Source organism: Vulpes vulpes, chromosome 9, assembly GCF_048418805.1.
Source record: "Vulpes vulpes isolate BD-2025 chromosome 9, VulVul3, whole genome shotgun sequence".
In the NCBI taxonomy this organism is placed as follows: domain Eukaryota; kingdom Metazoa; phylum Chordata; class Mammalia; order Carnivora; family Canidae; genus Vulpes; species Vulpes vulpes.
Window position 1 is genome coordinate 102,415,020 of NC_132788.1, and position 13,754 is coordinate 102,428,773.

At 52.6% G+C, this 13,754-nt stretch overlaps 1 protein-coding gene across 3 annotated transcripts in view; it reads right to left on the reverse strand.

The window, feature by feature from the left end:
* MAST1 (microtubule associated serine/threonine kinase 1) overlaps nucleotides 1–13,754 on the reverse strand; it is a 30,088-nt gene that overhangs the window by 14,532 nt on the left and 1,802 nt on the right. Inside the window, exons 2-9 of one of the 3 annotated variants that reach the window (XM_025983619.2) lie at nucleotides 11,789–11,820; nucleotides 9,764–9,852; nucleotides 9,182–9,257; nucleotides 7,113–7,191; nucleotides 4,888–5,048; nucleotides 4,630–4,705; nucleotides 4,248–4,457; nucleotides 5–106 (exon numbers count right to left, since the gene is read on the reverse strand). In XM_025983619.2, the coding sequence (XP_025839404.2) occupies nucleotides 5–106; nucleotides 4,248–4,457; nucleotides 4,630–4,705; nucleotides 4,888–5,048; nucleotides 7,113–7,191; nucleotides 9,182–9,257; nucleotides 9,764–9,852; nucleotides 11,789–11,820 (825 nt within the window). Of the gene's footprint in view, nucleotides 1–4; nucleotides 107–4,247; nucleotides 4,458–4,629; nucleotides 4,706–4,887; nucleotides 5,049–7,112; nucleotides 7,192–9,181; nucleotides 9,258–9,763; nucleotides 9,853–11,452; nucleotides 11,665–11,788; nucleotides 11,821–13,754 lie in introns of those variants that run through there. The other 2 variants (XM_025983620.2, XM_025983618.2) reach the window with 2 other exon arrangements.

Consider the following 13,754-nt stretch of genomic DNA (forward strand, 5'->3'; position numbering starts at 1 on the left):
TCACCAGGCACTCCAGCAGCCTCGCGGGGCGCGAGATGATGATGAGCAGCTTCTTGACCAGCTGGGTGACGAAGGCTACCTCCATGCTCTCGGAGCGCTCATAGGCCTGGGGGGGCGGTCGCAGTGAGGGGGGTTCACCCGGCCTGCTTCAGCCAGGCCCCTCTCCCCACCCACCGGGTGCACACAGCTGCTGCTGTCCCATTTTACAGGTGAGAAAACTGAGGCCCGGCCACGTGGTAAAAATAATGATAATGGGGGCGCCTGGGGGGCTCAGTCAGTTGAGCTTGGGACTCTTGGTTTGGGCTTTTGGGCTCAGGTCCGGATCTCATAAGTCTTGAGATAGAGCCCCATGTCCTGCTACACCCTCACTGGGGAGTCTGCTTGAGTATTCTCTCCCTTTGCCCCTCTCCCCCCGCATGCTCGTGCTCTCTCTGTCTCTAATAAATAAATGAATCTAAAAAAAAAAAAAAAAAAAACCATGATGCAGTATTTGAAAAAATAATGCAAAAGATCTATGATAAGCAAAATAACAAATTTTAAATAAGAATAGGATCCAGGGCAGCCCGGGTGGCTCAGCAGTTTGGCGCCTGCCTTTGGCCCAGGGTGTGATCCTGGAGACCCGGGATCGAGTCCCGCATCGGGCTCCCTGCATAGAGCCTGCTTCTCCCTCTGCCTGTGTCTCTGCCTCTCTCTCTCTCATGAATAAATAGATAAAATCTTAAAAAAAAAAAAAAAAAAGAATAGGATCCAGTAGGGCTGTGTGGAGCCATATTGGAGCTTGAAGCAAAAGGAACAGTATGTGGCAATCTATACACGGTTTTTCAATGAATAACAGTTTTTTTTTAAGATTGATTGATTGATTGATTGATTGATTTTAGAGAAAGAGAGAGAGTGAGGAGGAGGGGGAGGGAGAGGGAGAGAGAATCTCAAGCAGACTCCTGGCAGAGTGAGCAGAGCCCAAGGCAGGACTCCATCTCAGGACCCCAAGATCATGACCTGAGCTGAAATCAAGTGTCCAACATTAAACCAACTGAGCCACCCAGGTGCCCCTCAGTGATCAACAGTTGTAATGAAAACATTTTGATTAATTTGTTTCCCTTAAAACCAGGAAAGTAAAATTCTAACAAATTCTGGTTTGATTATAAATAAAATATTTAGGGACCCCTGGGTGGCTTAGCCGTTGGGTGTCTGCCTTTGGCTCAGGGCATGATCCCAGATTCCTGGGATCGAGTGCCGCATCTGGCTCCCTGCATGGAGCCTGCTTCTCCTTCTGCCTGTGTCTCTGCCTCTCCGTGTCTCTCATGAATAAATGAATAAAATCTTAAAAACACACACACACACACAAAGCTTTCCTTCCTCTTAAAAAAATAAAATAAAATATTTGAAATAATGTTAAGTTTTAATATACCTACTTTTCAAATTTTTCAATAATTAATGTTCTGAGGGGAGAAAAAAATCACTTGCCTCCTCCTAGTGCCAAACTGATGCCTACTATTTATCTTCTGACTCTTCCTATTAGAATGTCAGCTTCCTGAGGGCAGAGATTTTGTTTGTTTTATTTCCAGGTAATTCTCCAGCTTCTAGATCAGCCCCAGAATAGATGCTTAAGTAATATTTGTGGAATTAATGAATGAGCACATTCCCATTTTATAGCAGAAAGAATGAGGCACAGAGAGGTTAAGTGACTTGGCAAAGGCTGCACAGGAAATAAGTGATGAGCTAAATATGAATCTAGGCCATTTGAAATCTGTGCCCTCAACTCCTATGAACCTCGTGACTCAAACCAGATTTGATGCTAAAACCCATAATGACACCAATGTACTGCCCTTCAGGTCTGAGTGGAAGCCCATAGACCAAAGCTCCATTTCTGGTCCTTGTGCCCATATCTGATTTCATTTCCTCATGACAGTAGTCACTTGGCTTCCGTGCTCCTGGAATTTCCCAGACTCCCTTCTCACCTCAGGCTGTGCACCCTGCTCGGCACACATTCCCCCCAGCATTTCTCATACCTTTCACTTCCTCATTATTCTTGTCCCAATTTTAATGTCACCTCTTCCGGGGAGGCCTCCTGGGCATTACAGGGAAGCCCCTGACCCTCGGTCTGATTGCCCTGTTCTATTTGCTTCACAGCCCTAAGCATCAGATGAAATCATGGAATTCCTTGATTTGTCTGTTTCCCTGTTTCCTATCCAACTCCCACATTGAAATATCAGCCCCAGGGGCACCTGCATGGCTCAGTTAGTTCAGCATCTGTCTTCAGCTCAGGTTATGATCTCAGGGTTCTGGGATGGAGCCCCATGTTGGGAGGGTCCCTGCTCAGCAGGAGTCTGCTTATCCCTCTGCCCCTCCCCCAGTTCATGCTCTCTCTCTAATAAATAAATAAAGTCTTTGGGATGTCTGGGTGGTTCAGTGGTTGAGTGTCTGCCTTCAGCCCAGGGTGTGATCCTGGAGTCCCAGGATCAAGTCCCACATTGGGAGCCCTGCATGGAGCCTGCTTCTCTCACTGCCTATGTCTCTGCCTCTCTCTCTGTCTGTGACTCTCATGAATAAATAAATAAAATCTAAAATAAATAAATAAATAAACAAATAAATAAGTAAAATCTTTTTTTAAGATTTATTTATTTAGTTATTTATTCATGAGAGAGAGAGAGAGAGAGAGGCAGAGACACAGGTAGAGGGAGAAGCAGGCTCCATGCCGGAGCCAGACGCGGGCCTCGATCCGGGGACTCCAGGATAACGCCCTGGGCCAAAGACAGGCGCCAAACCGTTGAGCCACTCAGGGATCCCCAATAAAATCTTTTTTTTAAAAGAAATATCAGCCCCAAGGGGGCACCTCAATGGCTTAGTCGGTTAAGCATTGGACTCTTGATTTCATTTTTTTTTTGATTGATTTCATTTTGGTTCATGTCATGATCTCCCTGCGAAGAGCCTGCTTCTCCCTTGGCCTATGTCTCTGCATTTCTGTGTCTCTCATGAATAAATAAATTAAATCTTAAAAAAGAGAGAGAGAGAGACCGTCAAGGAGGACTGTGCAGCTGGAGCAGAGTAAATGATGGGGAGAGTGAAGAGTTGGCTTGTCCCTCTCCTTCTGCTCCTCCCCCTGCTCTCTCCCTAAAATAGATAAATACAATTTATTTTTATTTTTTAAAATATTTTATTTATTTATTCATGAGACACACACACACAGAGAGGCAGAGACATAGGCAGAGGCAGAAGCAGGCTCCATGGGGAGCCCGACGTGGGACTCGATCCCAGGTCTCCAGGATCAGGCCCTGAGCAGAAGACAGATACCACAGGGGCTGCCCGATAAATGCAATTAAAAAAAAAAAGGAGGGGCACCTGAGTGACTCAGTTGGTTAAGCCTTGGACTCTTGATTTCGGTTCAGGGCACAATCTATCTCTGAGTCCTGAGATTGAGCCCAGCTTGGGGCTCCCTTCTCAGCTGGGAGTCTGCTTCAGATTCTCTCTTGCCCTCTCCCTGTGCCCTTCCCTCCACTCTCTCGCTTGTGCTCTCTCTCTCTTTCTCTCTCTTTTTTTCTCTCTCTTTCTCAAATAAATAAATAAAATCTTTAAAAAGAGAGAGAGAGAGAGAAAAAATCAGCCCCAAGAGGGCAGGAATATTTCTCTGGTTTGTTCACTGCTAGGTTGTCAGTGCCCCAGCACACAGTAGTGGGTTAATAAATGCTGTCCAATACTCTGGTTTCTCTTCAGATCGTATAAATCTTTCGCCCCTTAATAAATGCTGTCCATTATCATTGAATGGAATGGGAACATTATCTTGTTTACTTTCATTCATTCATCCATTTAACCAAAATTTATTGATCACCTACTGTGTGCTGGACACCGTGCCAGACACCAGCGATGCAACAGTGAGCAAACAGACAACCTCATCATCCACCTGTGGGGCTGACATTTGAGCAAGTGACACAAGAAATAAGATCAACAAAAATATACCACGTGAGGGATGGTGTGAAGGGTGGGGAGTTTGAGCAGAGGTTGACATTTTAAATAAGGGATTCTAGAGGCCCCCCTGAGAAGGTGACATTGGAGGAAAGGCCTGAAGGAGGGGAGGGTGGTTAAATCCCTGCCGCCCCCATCAGACCTAGACGAGGACCACGGCCTTCTCTTGGGGACCACGTCTTTCTTGCCCACCCCTGAAATCCCAGCTCCGCACCAGCGCCTGGCACGCGGCAGGCGCCGTCTACCCGGAGGTGGGGTGGGTGAGGCCAGCCTCCCCGTGCACTCACGTCCTGCAGCAGCTTCTCCAGGTTCTCCTGCAGTTCGTAGAAGTAGACGGTGGTGATGAGCCCATCGCGGGACTTGGTCAGGCAGTCCCGGGCCAGCTCGATGATCTGGTGGTGGATGAAGCTGAGCACGCCGTCGGCCAGCGGCAGCACGCTGTCAGGTTCGTAGGCGCGGGCGAAGTCGCGCAGCTTCTCCTCCATCTGCGCGGTGGCCTGCGGGAGGGACAGAGGCGGGGCGGGGGTGCCGGCGCGGGGCTGCGCCCGGGGGCTGTGGCCGCCAGGAGCCTGCGCTGCGCACGCCGGCCACCAGGGGGCGCGCGGAGCTAAGGCGAGCGAGGGCTCCCGCCGCCCGGCCTCCCAGCGGCCGCCCCCCGCCCCGCCTCACCTTCGGGAACCTCTCCTTGTAGACATGGTTCATCATCACGATCTCGTTGTCGTAGGAAGAGGGGGAGCGCCCGGGGCTGCGGGGAGAGAAGCCCATCCCGTCCGGCCCCCTGCCTCCGAAAGCAGCCAGGCATCGCATCTCCTCTTCCCCCCAACCCCGGTAAAACCTCACCCAACGTGTTGCAACCCATTTAATCCCGCGGACAGGGGTCTCGCAGTACACAGCCCCCCCCCATCATCAGCTTGGGTGTCTGCCCACCTGAGGCTCCGCGAGCGAGGCCGCACGGCGGGAGAGCGGCGGCCACCATCCTCGTCAGTGATGCTCTCGGTGCTGCCGAAGTGTTTGGAGAGGAAGTGGAGCTCATCCACGGTGGGCTGGTAGGGCAGCTGGTGCAGGCGCTCCTGGGAGGAGCAGGAAGACTGGGGGGAGGAGCGGGGCCGGGGTCAGAGCCACCGCGGTCCCCCCACATGTCGCGACCCTGGGCTGGGACTCCTGGGGCGGATGGGCCACTGGGCATGGTCGGGATCAGGACCTGGTCTATGATCCTTGGATCCCAGGGTCCAGGTTGGGACTCCTGGAGACAGACAGGGGGACAGGGACAGACACGGATGAGAACTGTGACGCTCACACAGATGTGGCCAGTGGGAACCTGTTAAAACCGGAGTCAAGTCACATCCCTCCTCTGTTCAGAACCCTCCATGGCTTCCACCTTACTCAGGGTGGACACTGAAGTCCTTCCCAAGACCCACAACATCCTGCAACATCTGGCCTGTCTCCCTGCCATCACCTCCTCTCATTCTCCCTATCATTTACTCTGCTCCAGCTGCACAGTTCTCCTTGATGGTCTTTTTTTTTTTTTAAGATTTTATTTATTTATTCATGAGAGACACAGAGATGCAGAGACATAGGCCAAGGGAGAAACAGGCTCCTCGCAGGGAGCCCAATGCAGGACTCGATCCTGAGTCTTGAGCCAAAGGCAAATACTCAACCTTTGAGTCACCCAGGCATCCCTCCTGTCTTTGAACAAGCCAGGCACACCCTGCCTCAGGGCCTTTGCACTGACTGCTCCCTCTGTCCAGAGCATATCTAGCACAGATCACTCCTTCACACTTTTGCTTAGATGCCACCCCTCTGGATGACCCTCATCCCTCTGAACACACATCCATCACTCCCTATCCCTGCCCTATCTTACGTCTTCTTGCTGCATTTATCTCCTGACTTGCTGTATATTTATTACTAATTTTTATTGCTGTCTGCTCCTGAGGGAAGGATCTGGACTCTGCTGGGTCCCTAGTCGGGGCCTGGCATGCATAAACACAGACCTACAGATATCGGTGGGGGAAAACAAGGATATCCACTTGATTCTTCAAGCAGAAGGACCTTTTGAAACATTACATCACTCATTCCCCACCCCATCAGTATCTATTAAACTGATTTTTTCAATGCACATAACCTATGATCTACAGAACCACAATTCCAAATAGTTCAGACTGGAATTTTTAGCTTAATTTGATATAAAGCAAAAAAGCTTCTGTATGGCTTCCCACCACATTTAGAATAAGATCCACTTTCCTGCCCTGGCTGAGAAGCCCCAGTATGAGCAAAGGCACTGCCTGCCTCACCCTCGTTCCTCCACTTCCAACTCAAAGCTCCAGCCACTCAAAGCTATTTAAAAAAAGAGAGAGAGACCTATTTTCAACTTTCCAAATTCAACAAGTTCTCTATTGCCTCTGGGAGTTTGCACATGCTGTTCCCTCAACCCCTTTCTAAAACACCCTTCCTTTCCTTCTTCCACCGGCCAAACTCCTGCTGATCTTTTGTCATGGCTTTAATTCCACCTCTTCCAGGTAGCCTTCCTCGACCACCCTCCCCCAAACTGAATCAGGTCCTGCCTATACTACTATCACCTCACCTGGTGCTATTCCCATAACAGCTCCACCTGCCCTATGTTATAAATGTATTCTTACTGGTCTGTATCCCCTCATGAGAGCCTCATCAATCCTTGGATTCTGGCCCAGCTGATAGAGCCCACCCACCATATGACAGTCACATAAATATCTGCTGAGCATCATACCAATGGATGGGTGATGAGTGAACCAGAGACACAGGTAGAAAAAGGGCAGGTGGAGAGAGAGAGACTTTGGGTATTGCAGTGGCGGAGTAAATGTGCCCTGGATGAAGGGCATGCTGACCTTGGCCAGCTGAGACCCTTGGGCAAGTAGCTCAACACATGAGCCTTCATATCTTTATCTGTAAAACAAGTCACTGATGAGTAGCACCCCCAAGAAGATATGTTGAGGGTGGAGAACAGGGCTTTCGAGGGGACCTGTAACGCCAATAGATGGATGAGTGACACCTTGGAAAACAAGAGAAACCCCAAACTCTCCTTAAGGCCAGCCCAACTACTGGCCTGGGTTGGGAGGGGCCTTCAGGTGGGAGGGCCCCCCTGCAACTCCCACCCACTCGCCCACCTGCCAACTCACCGAGACGGTGGAGCTGGGTGTGTTCGTGCCATAGCCAGATGAAGGAAGCGAAGCCAGAGACCAACGGCGTCCATCCGCCCTGGAACCCAGCCAAGATGCTCAGAGGCTGCTAGGCCCCACTGGTCCTCCCACTCCTCAGGGTGTGATACAACCCACTGGCCACCACAAGGGTAGGGGATGGGGGATATATCTGTGCTCTTAGATTCCAAAAGGCTCTCAGAGCCAAGGGGGTAAAAAGGAAGTCTTCCAGCCAGGCACCAGGGACCTAGAGCAAAGATCAGTCTCCTCTGCTCCTTGTGATGATCCTCCTCTCCTGTCATCCTCACACCAAACAAGCCTCCAAAGTGAACCCCAAGGTGGACCAGAGAAAGCCCCCTCAGGGAAGTCAATCCAGAGGAATCCCAATACTTGCCCCCCATGAGAAAGCTCTCAGAGTGATACTACTTGAATCTTCTCAGAGGAGAAAGGCCCCTCCCTCAAACACACACATACACACATGCTGACACACATTCCAGGTTGGCACATGCACACTCACATAGACATGATCACTCTCAAGGCCACACCCACTAGTGTTATTGCGACTAGTATAGTCAAGTTCACAAACTGACAGTCACACACATTCACACACGACTCCTCAACACAAACACACATTCACTGTCACATACATGGACCTAAATATCACTCTTCCCTACACTAACACCCAATCACACATGCAAAACCAGATGTGCACTCACGTATAAACATACACTTAGAGACTCAGTACTCACACTCTGACACAAAGACACACACTCCCTCACACACATTCTACACTTCTGCATTCACACAGACACATTCAAGAACCCTCATGCATGCAGTCACACATTCGAACTCCCACACAGCCACACATTCATTCACACTCCCACCAGATTGCACACTCACATGGAGACATTTGTGGGAGGGCACGCTCCCTCACATACTCACACACATTTACAAATGTGCAGGTACACACACACGGTCACACTTGCACGCTGATGCACACCCCCATGGACACGAGTGTAGGCACAGGCTGCCTCATCTTTTCACAGTCTCACAAACTCACACATCCACATTAGCACACGGGTTGCACATCACAGGGATACACACTTCCGTGCACTTGACTCGTCCCTTATCCCTCCCTCCAGGCAGTGCCTCCCACCCCAGGTGGCCGCATCAGGTCCCATCTCAGAGCCATTTTCTAGGTCTCTATTGTCCTCAGCTGAATTCCACAGCCAAAGGGGTCTTTCCCCCACCCACTCCAGGGAGTCATCCTCTGTCCCCACAGTCCTGTGTGAGTCCCACACGACAGCCTTCACCAGCCTTTGCAGTGATCCAGGGTTTTTTTTGGCGTGCCACCCCAATTCAACTCCGAAGACAGAGACAGGGTGTCATTCACCCCTTATACTCAGCTCCCAGATCAAAGCACGTGTTCAGACAACGTTTTTAGAATGAGTAAAGTTCAAAGAAAAAGAAACCCGCCCAAACATCTTGGTGACTCCCAGAAGTTTCTCCAAAACACACTGGAGGAATCTCTCTGTCTCCCCCCAATTTCGCCAAAGGCCCCAAGAAAATTCATTAGCGACATCCCCAGACACCCCCAAAGACCCCCGTAGGTAAACCTGAGATTCCTCCACTTGGGCCCTCGAGAAACAGCCCTAGGTGCCCTTCCCCTTGGAGACCAAGAGTCCCTCAGTGGGCATCGTGCAGTCTGCGCTTGCGCACCCCATCTCCGCTCCCAGAACTGTTGCTATGGAAACGCCCGGCCTGGAACTAGAGGCTAGGGAGACTGAGACCCTGGGCTCAGCGCGCAGGCGCTTTGGCTCCACCGCAAAGGAAGTCCCACTCCTCCTCCTCTGACTCCGGACGGGCGGTGGCCGCGCCTTCCCACAGACCCCGCCCCCGAGGCCGGGCGCTTATTCCCGCTGGGGCGTCCGGGCACTCTGCGGGTCCCTCGGCCCGGCTCAGGTGCAATTAGGAGGGGAGCAGATGGCGGCCAAGACGGCGGGTGGGGACGGTCCAGCCAGGGTTCTAGGGCCCTGGGGAGAGGGACTCACCTTCGGGAGGAGGCAAACGAGAAGTGGGCGGGGGTGTTGGGGGAGAAGTTGCGGGGGCTGTCCAGGGGACTGCTACCTGTGGCAGAAAGAGGGGCATCTTAAGGCTTGGGGTGGGGGCAATCCCACCTGGCCTTCCAATCCTCAAAGCAGGTGGCGAACAGCAACTCCTCCCCTCTTTAGTCTAGTCACACCCACGTAGGAGTGGACCACGCCCCCGTAGCTGTGCACACCGCCCCCTCCCCCAAGATGTTTTGGTTACCGCGTCAGCCCAGCCCCCCTCCAGGCCGATTCTGTCTTCATCAGAGATGGCCCCGCTTCTCAGGTATGGTTCCTCCCTTCGGCCCTATCCGCTTTCCAATCTAGCTCCCCTGGGCCTCCGCCCACCGATGAGGGTCCCTCAGCCGACTGACCACCGCCACACAACGATGGTCCAGCCCTTTGCCCAATCCAGGTCCTCCTCGGTCCAGGCTCGGCCCAGTCCAGCGGCACCCCTCGCCTTGGCCCCGCCCCTCACCTGTGGCCACGCCCCCGACCCGTGGCCACACCTCCTCTAGTCTGGGCCACACCCACCACCTGTCTCACCCAGGTGTCCAGGCAGTGGGGAGTGGGGTCGCGGCAGCGTGGGCGAAGTGCTGGTCAGGATGAGGCTTTTCCGGTTACTGGTGCGGCAGCTGCGGGGAAGGCGAGGCAAGGGGACCAGGCCAGGCCACAGCCCAGTGAGTTTGTGAACCCAACCAGCCACCTTCCCGTCTCAGATCTCCACCTGTCTCCTATCTGTGTGTGCTTGGAGGTGCCCCCAGAGGATTGCTCGGAGGAGGAGGTGATAGAGATCTCAGCATGTGTGACCATGTGGGCACAGTTTCAGTCATAAAATAATAGACATGCTGTCTATGTGACACTACTGAGATACTGAATGTATGTGTGTGTTTGGGGGGGCTGTGCATGACATTCTGTGTGTATCCACATGTGGCACCCAGTGTGTGAGCTCAGCCCTGAGTTGGATTTATCTTATGATACAACCTGTACTTCTGTGTGTCTGTGTGACACAGTGTGTAATGTCATTTGTCCATGACTAGATGTGCCACTGTGTGCTGTACCATGTGCGTGCATGATTTCTGCTACAAGTGTCCATGTCTTTGTGCGGCATTCTAAGTCTATGCGATATACTGCCCTTGTGTGTGTGTGTGTGTGTGTGTGTGTGTGTGACATTCACCTTGTGTATCCACGTGTGTCATCTACTGTGTATGAGTTTCACACCCTGTGATACTGAGCATGTTTGAACCTGCCACCATGTGTGACATTCCCTAGATGAGTCTTCCATGTGATAACGTGGGATAGTGTGTCTCTCCATCTCTGCAAGATTTCCTGTGTCATTTATTCTGGCATCCATGTAACACCGCATGTGAAACGCTTAGATGCTATCATGTGCTGTGACATTGTTGGGTGGATGGATGTCATTGCCATACATGTGTCTCTGTGCATCTTGGATGCCAGAATCGTGTGTGTGTGTGTGTGTGTGTGTGTGTGTGTATCACCATGCATGTGACATCTTACTGGGGGCACACAACACTGTACCTGTCTGTGTGTGTCGCTGGGGGTGCCCCTGTGTGTCTGGGCATGACTTGGACCTATGGCCACTGTATGCGTGATGGCTTCAGGGTGTATCTGGGCCACTGGGGCTGTAGTGTGTGTATGTGTGTGACATCATGTCCTACGTGACGCTGTGTGTCACTATTTTCCGTATGAGGCTGTGTTCTTGGTGGGGGCAGTTTGTGCTATGATAAAGCCCCCCTATCCTGCCCCTCAGGATCCCAGCTTCTGAAGAGGGAGCCCCCAGCCCCTCCATTCCCCTCACCCCCCACCACAGTGACTGAGCATATTAGCGAGGCCAGAAACACGCGGCATGGGGGCGGGGGGAGGCCAGGCTGCGGCTATTGTTCCGAGGGTGCAAAGTCCCCCACCCTCCCCTTCTTCCCCTACCCCCACTGGGTCGCCGGAGCCCGCAGCGCCAGCAGACAAAGGCGCCGCAACCCCCCACCCGGCGCAGCCTCCTCCCCCTCTCCCTGTGGCGGTCCTCTCCGGCGTCCAGTCCCCCCAGTCTCGGCCCACACAGTCCCCAATGCAACCCCATCCCCCGCAGAAGGGCTCAGCACGGACACCTCTGGCGCAGCTGGACCGGGTGCAGCATCCCGGGCCCCGCCCTGCGGCAGCGGCCAGAGGGGCGGCTTAAGTGGGGAGGGCCGGGTCAGGGTCTCAGGGATGGGGTTCTACCTCTTGGTGCGGCGGAACATACTGCCGCCAGGGAAGGAGGGCATCGAGAAATTGGAAAGCGCGGTCCAGAGAGAGTCAGACATGACCCGGCGGCGGCGACATGGTGGCAGGTGCGGCAGTGGCGGCGGCAGCGCGGGGAGCGAGCGCGCGGGGCGGAGGCTGGAGCCGCAGCGGGCAGGGGAGGGCGGGGGAAGGGAGGGCCGTGCCACTGCCGCCCGCCGGGAGGGGGCGCTGCTGTGCACCAGCGCGCCAGGCCCCGCCCGCGTGTGCCCCTGGCGCCCCCACCCTGGCTCGAGAAGGGACGGCCAGCCCTGCGCATCTCTCCCCAAGGCTCACCTGCTGCTTTTCCGGGGCAGAGGCAAATCCTTCTGGAAGGCAAAGGGGCGAAAGGATAGAGGTCAGCATGGACCAACAGCTGCTGTCTGCAAGCCCTCTCACCCCTGGAGGAGCAAAAGTTGGGTGGGACAAACCCGTCATAAGCATCCTCAGCTGCACCCTTCTCGTTATGCTGGGAGGGCTGGGGTCTTTGAGAGAGAGGGTACCAGGGTGATTTCTCTCCCAACCCCAGACCAGTACAGAGTCCCCTATAGGACTCCTGAGTTGACATTTCACTGTGCATTTTTACAAATGAAACAAGAGCCTCTTTGAAACAATGTTTCTTGAGCACCTCTTGTATGCCAGGCCCTGTGCTAGGCACTGGGGACATAGCAGTGAATGAGAGAAAAATTCCTTCCCTTTTGGGACTAACATTTAGAGAAGGGAAGCAGACAATAAACAAGATTAATATAGAAGTGAACGAGATAATTTTAGGCATTCATAAGTGTCATGAATAAAATTAAGGTGATGTGATGGAAAATGGGTAAGAGAAGGACAGGATGCTCAGAGGACTGCTCCCGGGAAGGTGACTTTTAAGACAGTCGATGAAAAAATAAGAGCCCACCATGGAAGGATCTGTAGAGGAAACTGCAAAGGTCTGGAGACAGGAATCAACGTGCTATGCTCAAGCATGAGAGGCTGAATGAATGAATGAATGAATGACTCCACATCGCAAGGATTCTACCCAAACCCCAACCAGATTCGGTGTTGGGGGCAGGGTAGTTAGGGTGGCTCAAAACCAAAATTGGAAATGGGAATTAGACGATGGCCAAGTGGTCTTTTTGACCATGGTGATGATAATAATTTATAAATATCAACATTATATGTCCACACCAGAAGAAGGTTATGTTCTGTTTGTCAAGCATTCAGGAAGCCACTAAGGGGATCAGAAGTTATGGAAGTCGTGAGAACAGTGGGGAGAGGGAGTACCACCTCCCAGTCAGTTCTGTGTCCACAGACCAAAGTGAATAAAGGAGGTTGGGTGGGGCTGCAGACGGAAAGATTCTAGTGAGGGTTTCAAAAGCCTTTTGGTGGGGACTCCAACCAGGGGAAAATGCGGAACGTTTAAAGATCCTTTCTAGGATCTCTGAAAGCAGAAAGCCCTCGGTTCAAATCCCAGCGTTGCCTCTTATAACCTTGGCCAATAACCTTACAACAGTCCATTACTCCTAAAGGATTCTGTGAGATGATTCAGGTGCCTAGCACCTTAGCATGATGCCTGGTACATAGTCAACACTCAATAAATATTAGGCCATAGGAACAGGAGTTGTTGTAAATGGACACGCTGCATGACAGAGGATGGGCCAAAGGGAACTCCCACTCCCATGTACAGTATGGTTGGGGTCAAAGAGAACACAGTCCAGACCGCAGCCCTGCCCTCCTGAGCCACGGGTGACCGGGAATCCATTCCAGGTTTTCTCACTGTTTTTGCAGGATCAGTTTGAATGAGCATCAGCTGGAACCAGCCGACTGGGCTGGACGACCGCAACGGCCCAAGCGAAATCCAGACCTGGATTTCCCGCCCACGGAGCCCAGGATTCCAGATCCGGGTATACTCAGCCTTCGAGGGTGAGCCCTTTGGAGACCTTTAAACACCTCCCGGAGAAGTCCTCAAACCTAGCCCCATTCGCTAGCGCCCCTAAACATTCTAGAGTCTAAGAAAAGGACAGACTGGAGCGGTAGAGGACTTGGATCCTCGGCGTCAGAGTAAACAGACACCACCTCCGTCACTAACTGCAGAGCGGCTCCAGGATTGATGGACGGCGCTGTGGACAGGGCTTTCGAACTCGGGATGCTGTTCATATATACGATCCCAGCTGCCACACAGTTGGGGGCCCTCGGGCGCTCCACGGCTGTGGGATAGCTCCCTAAGGGGTTGCATCAGTGTGTGACTACATCCAAGGCAGCGAAGTGGTTAAGTCTGCCA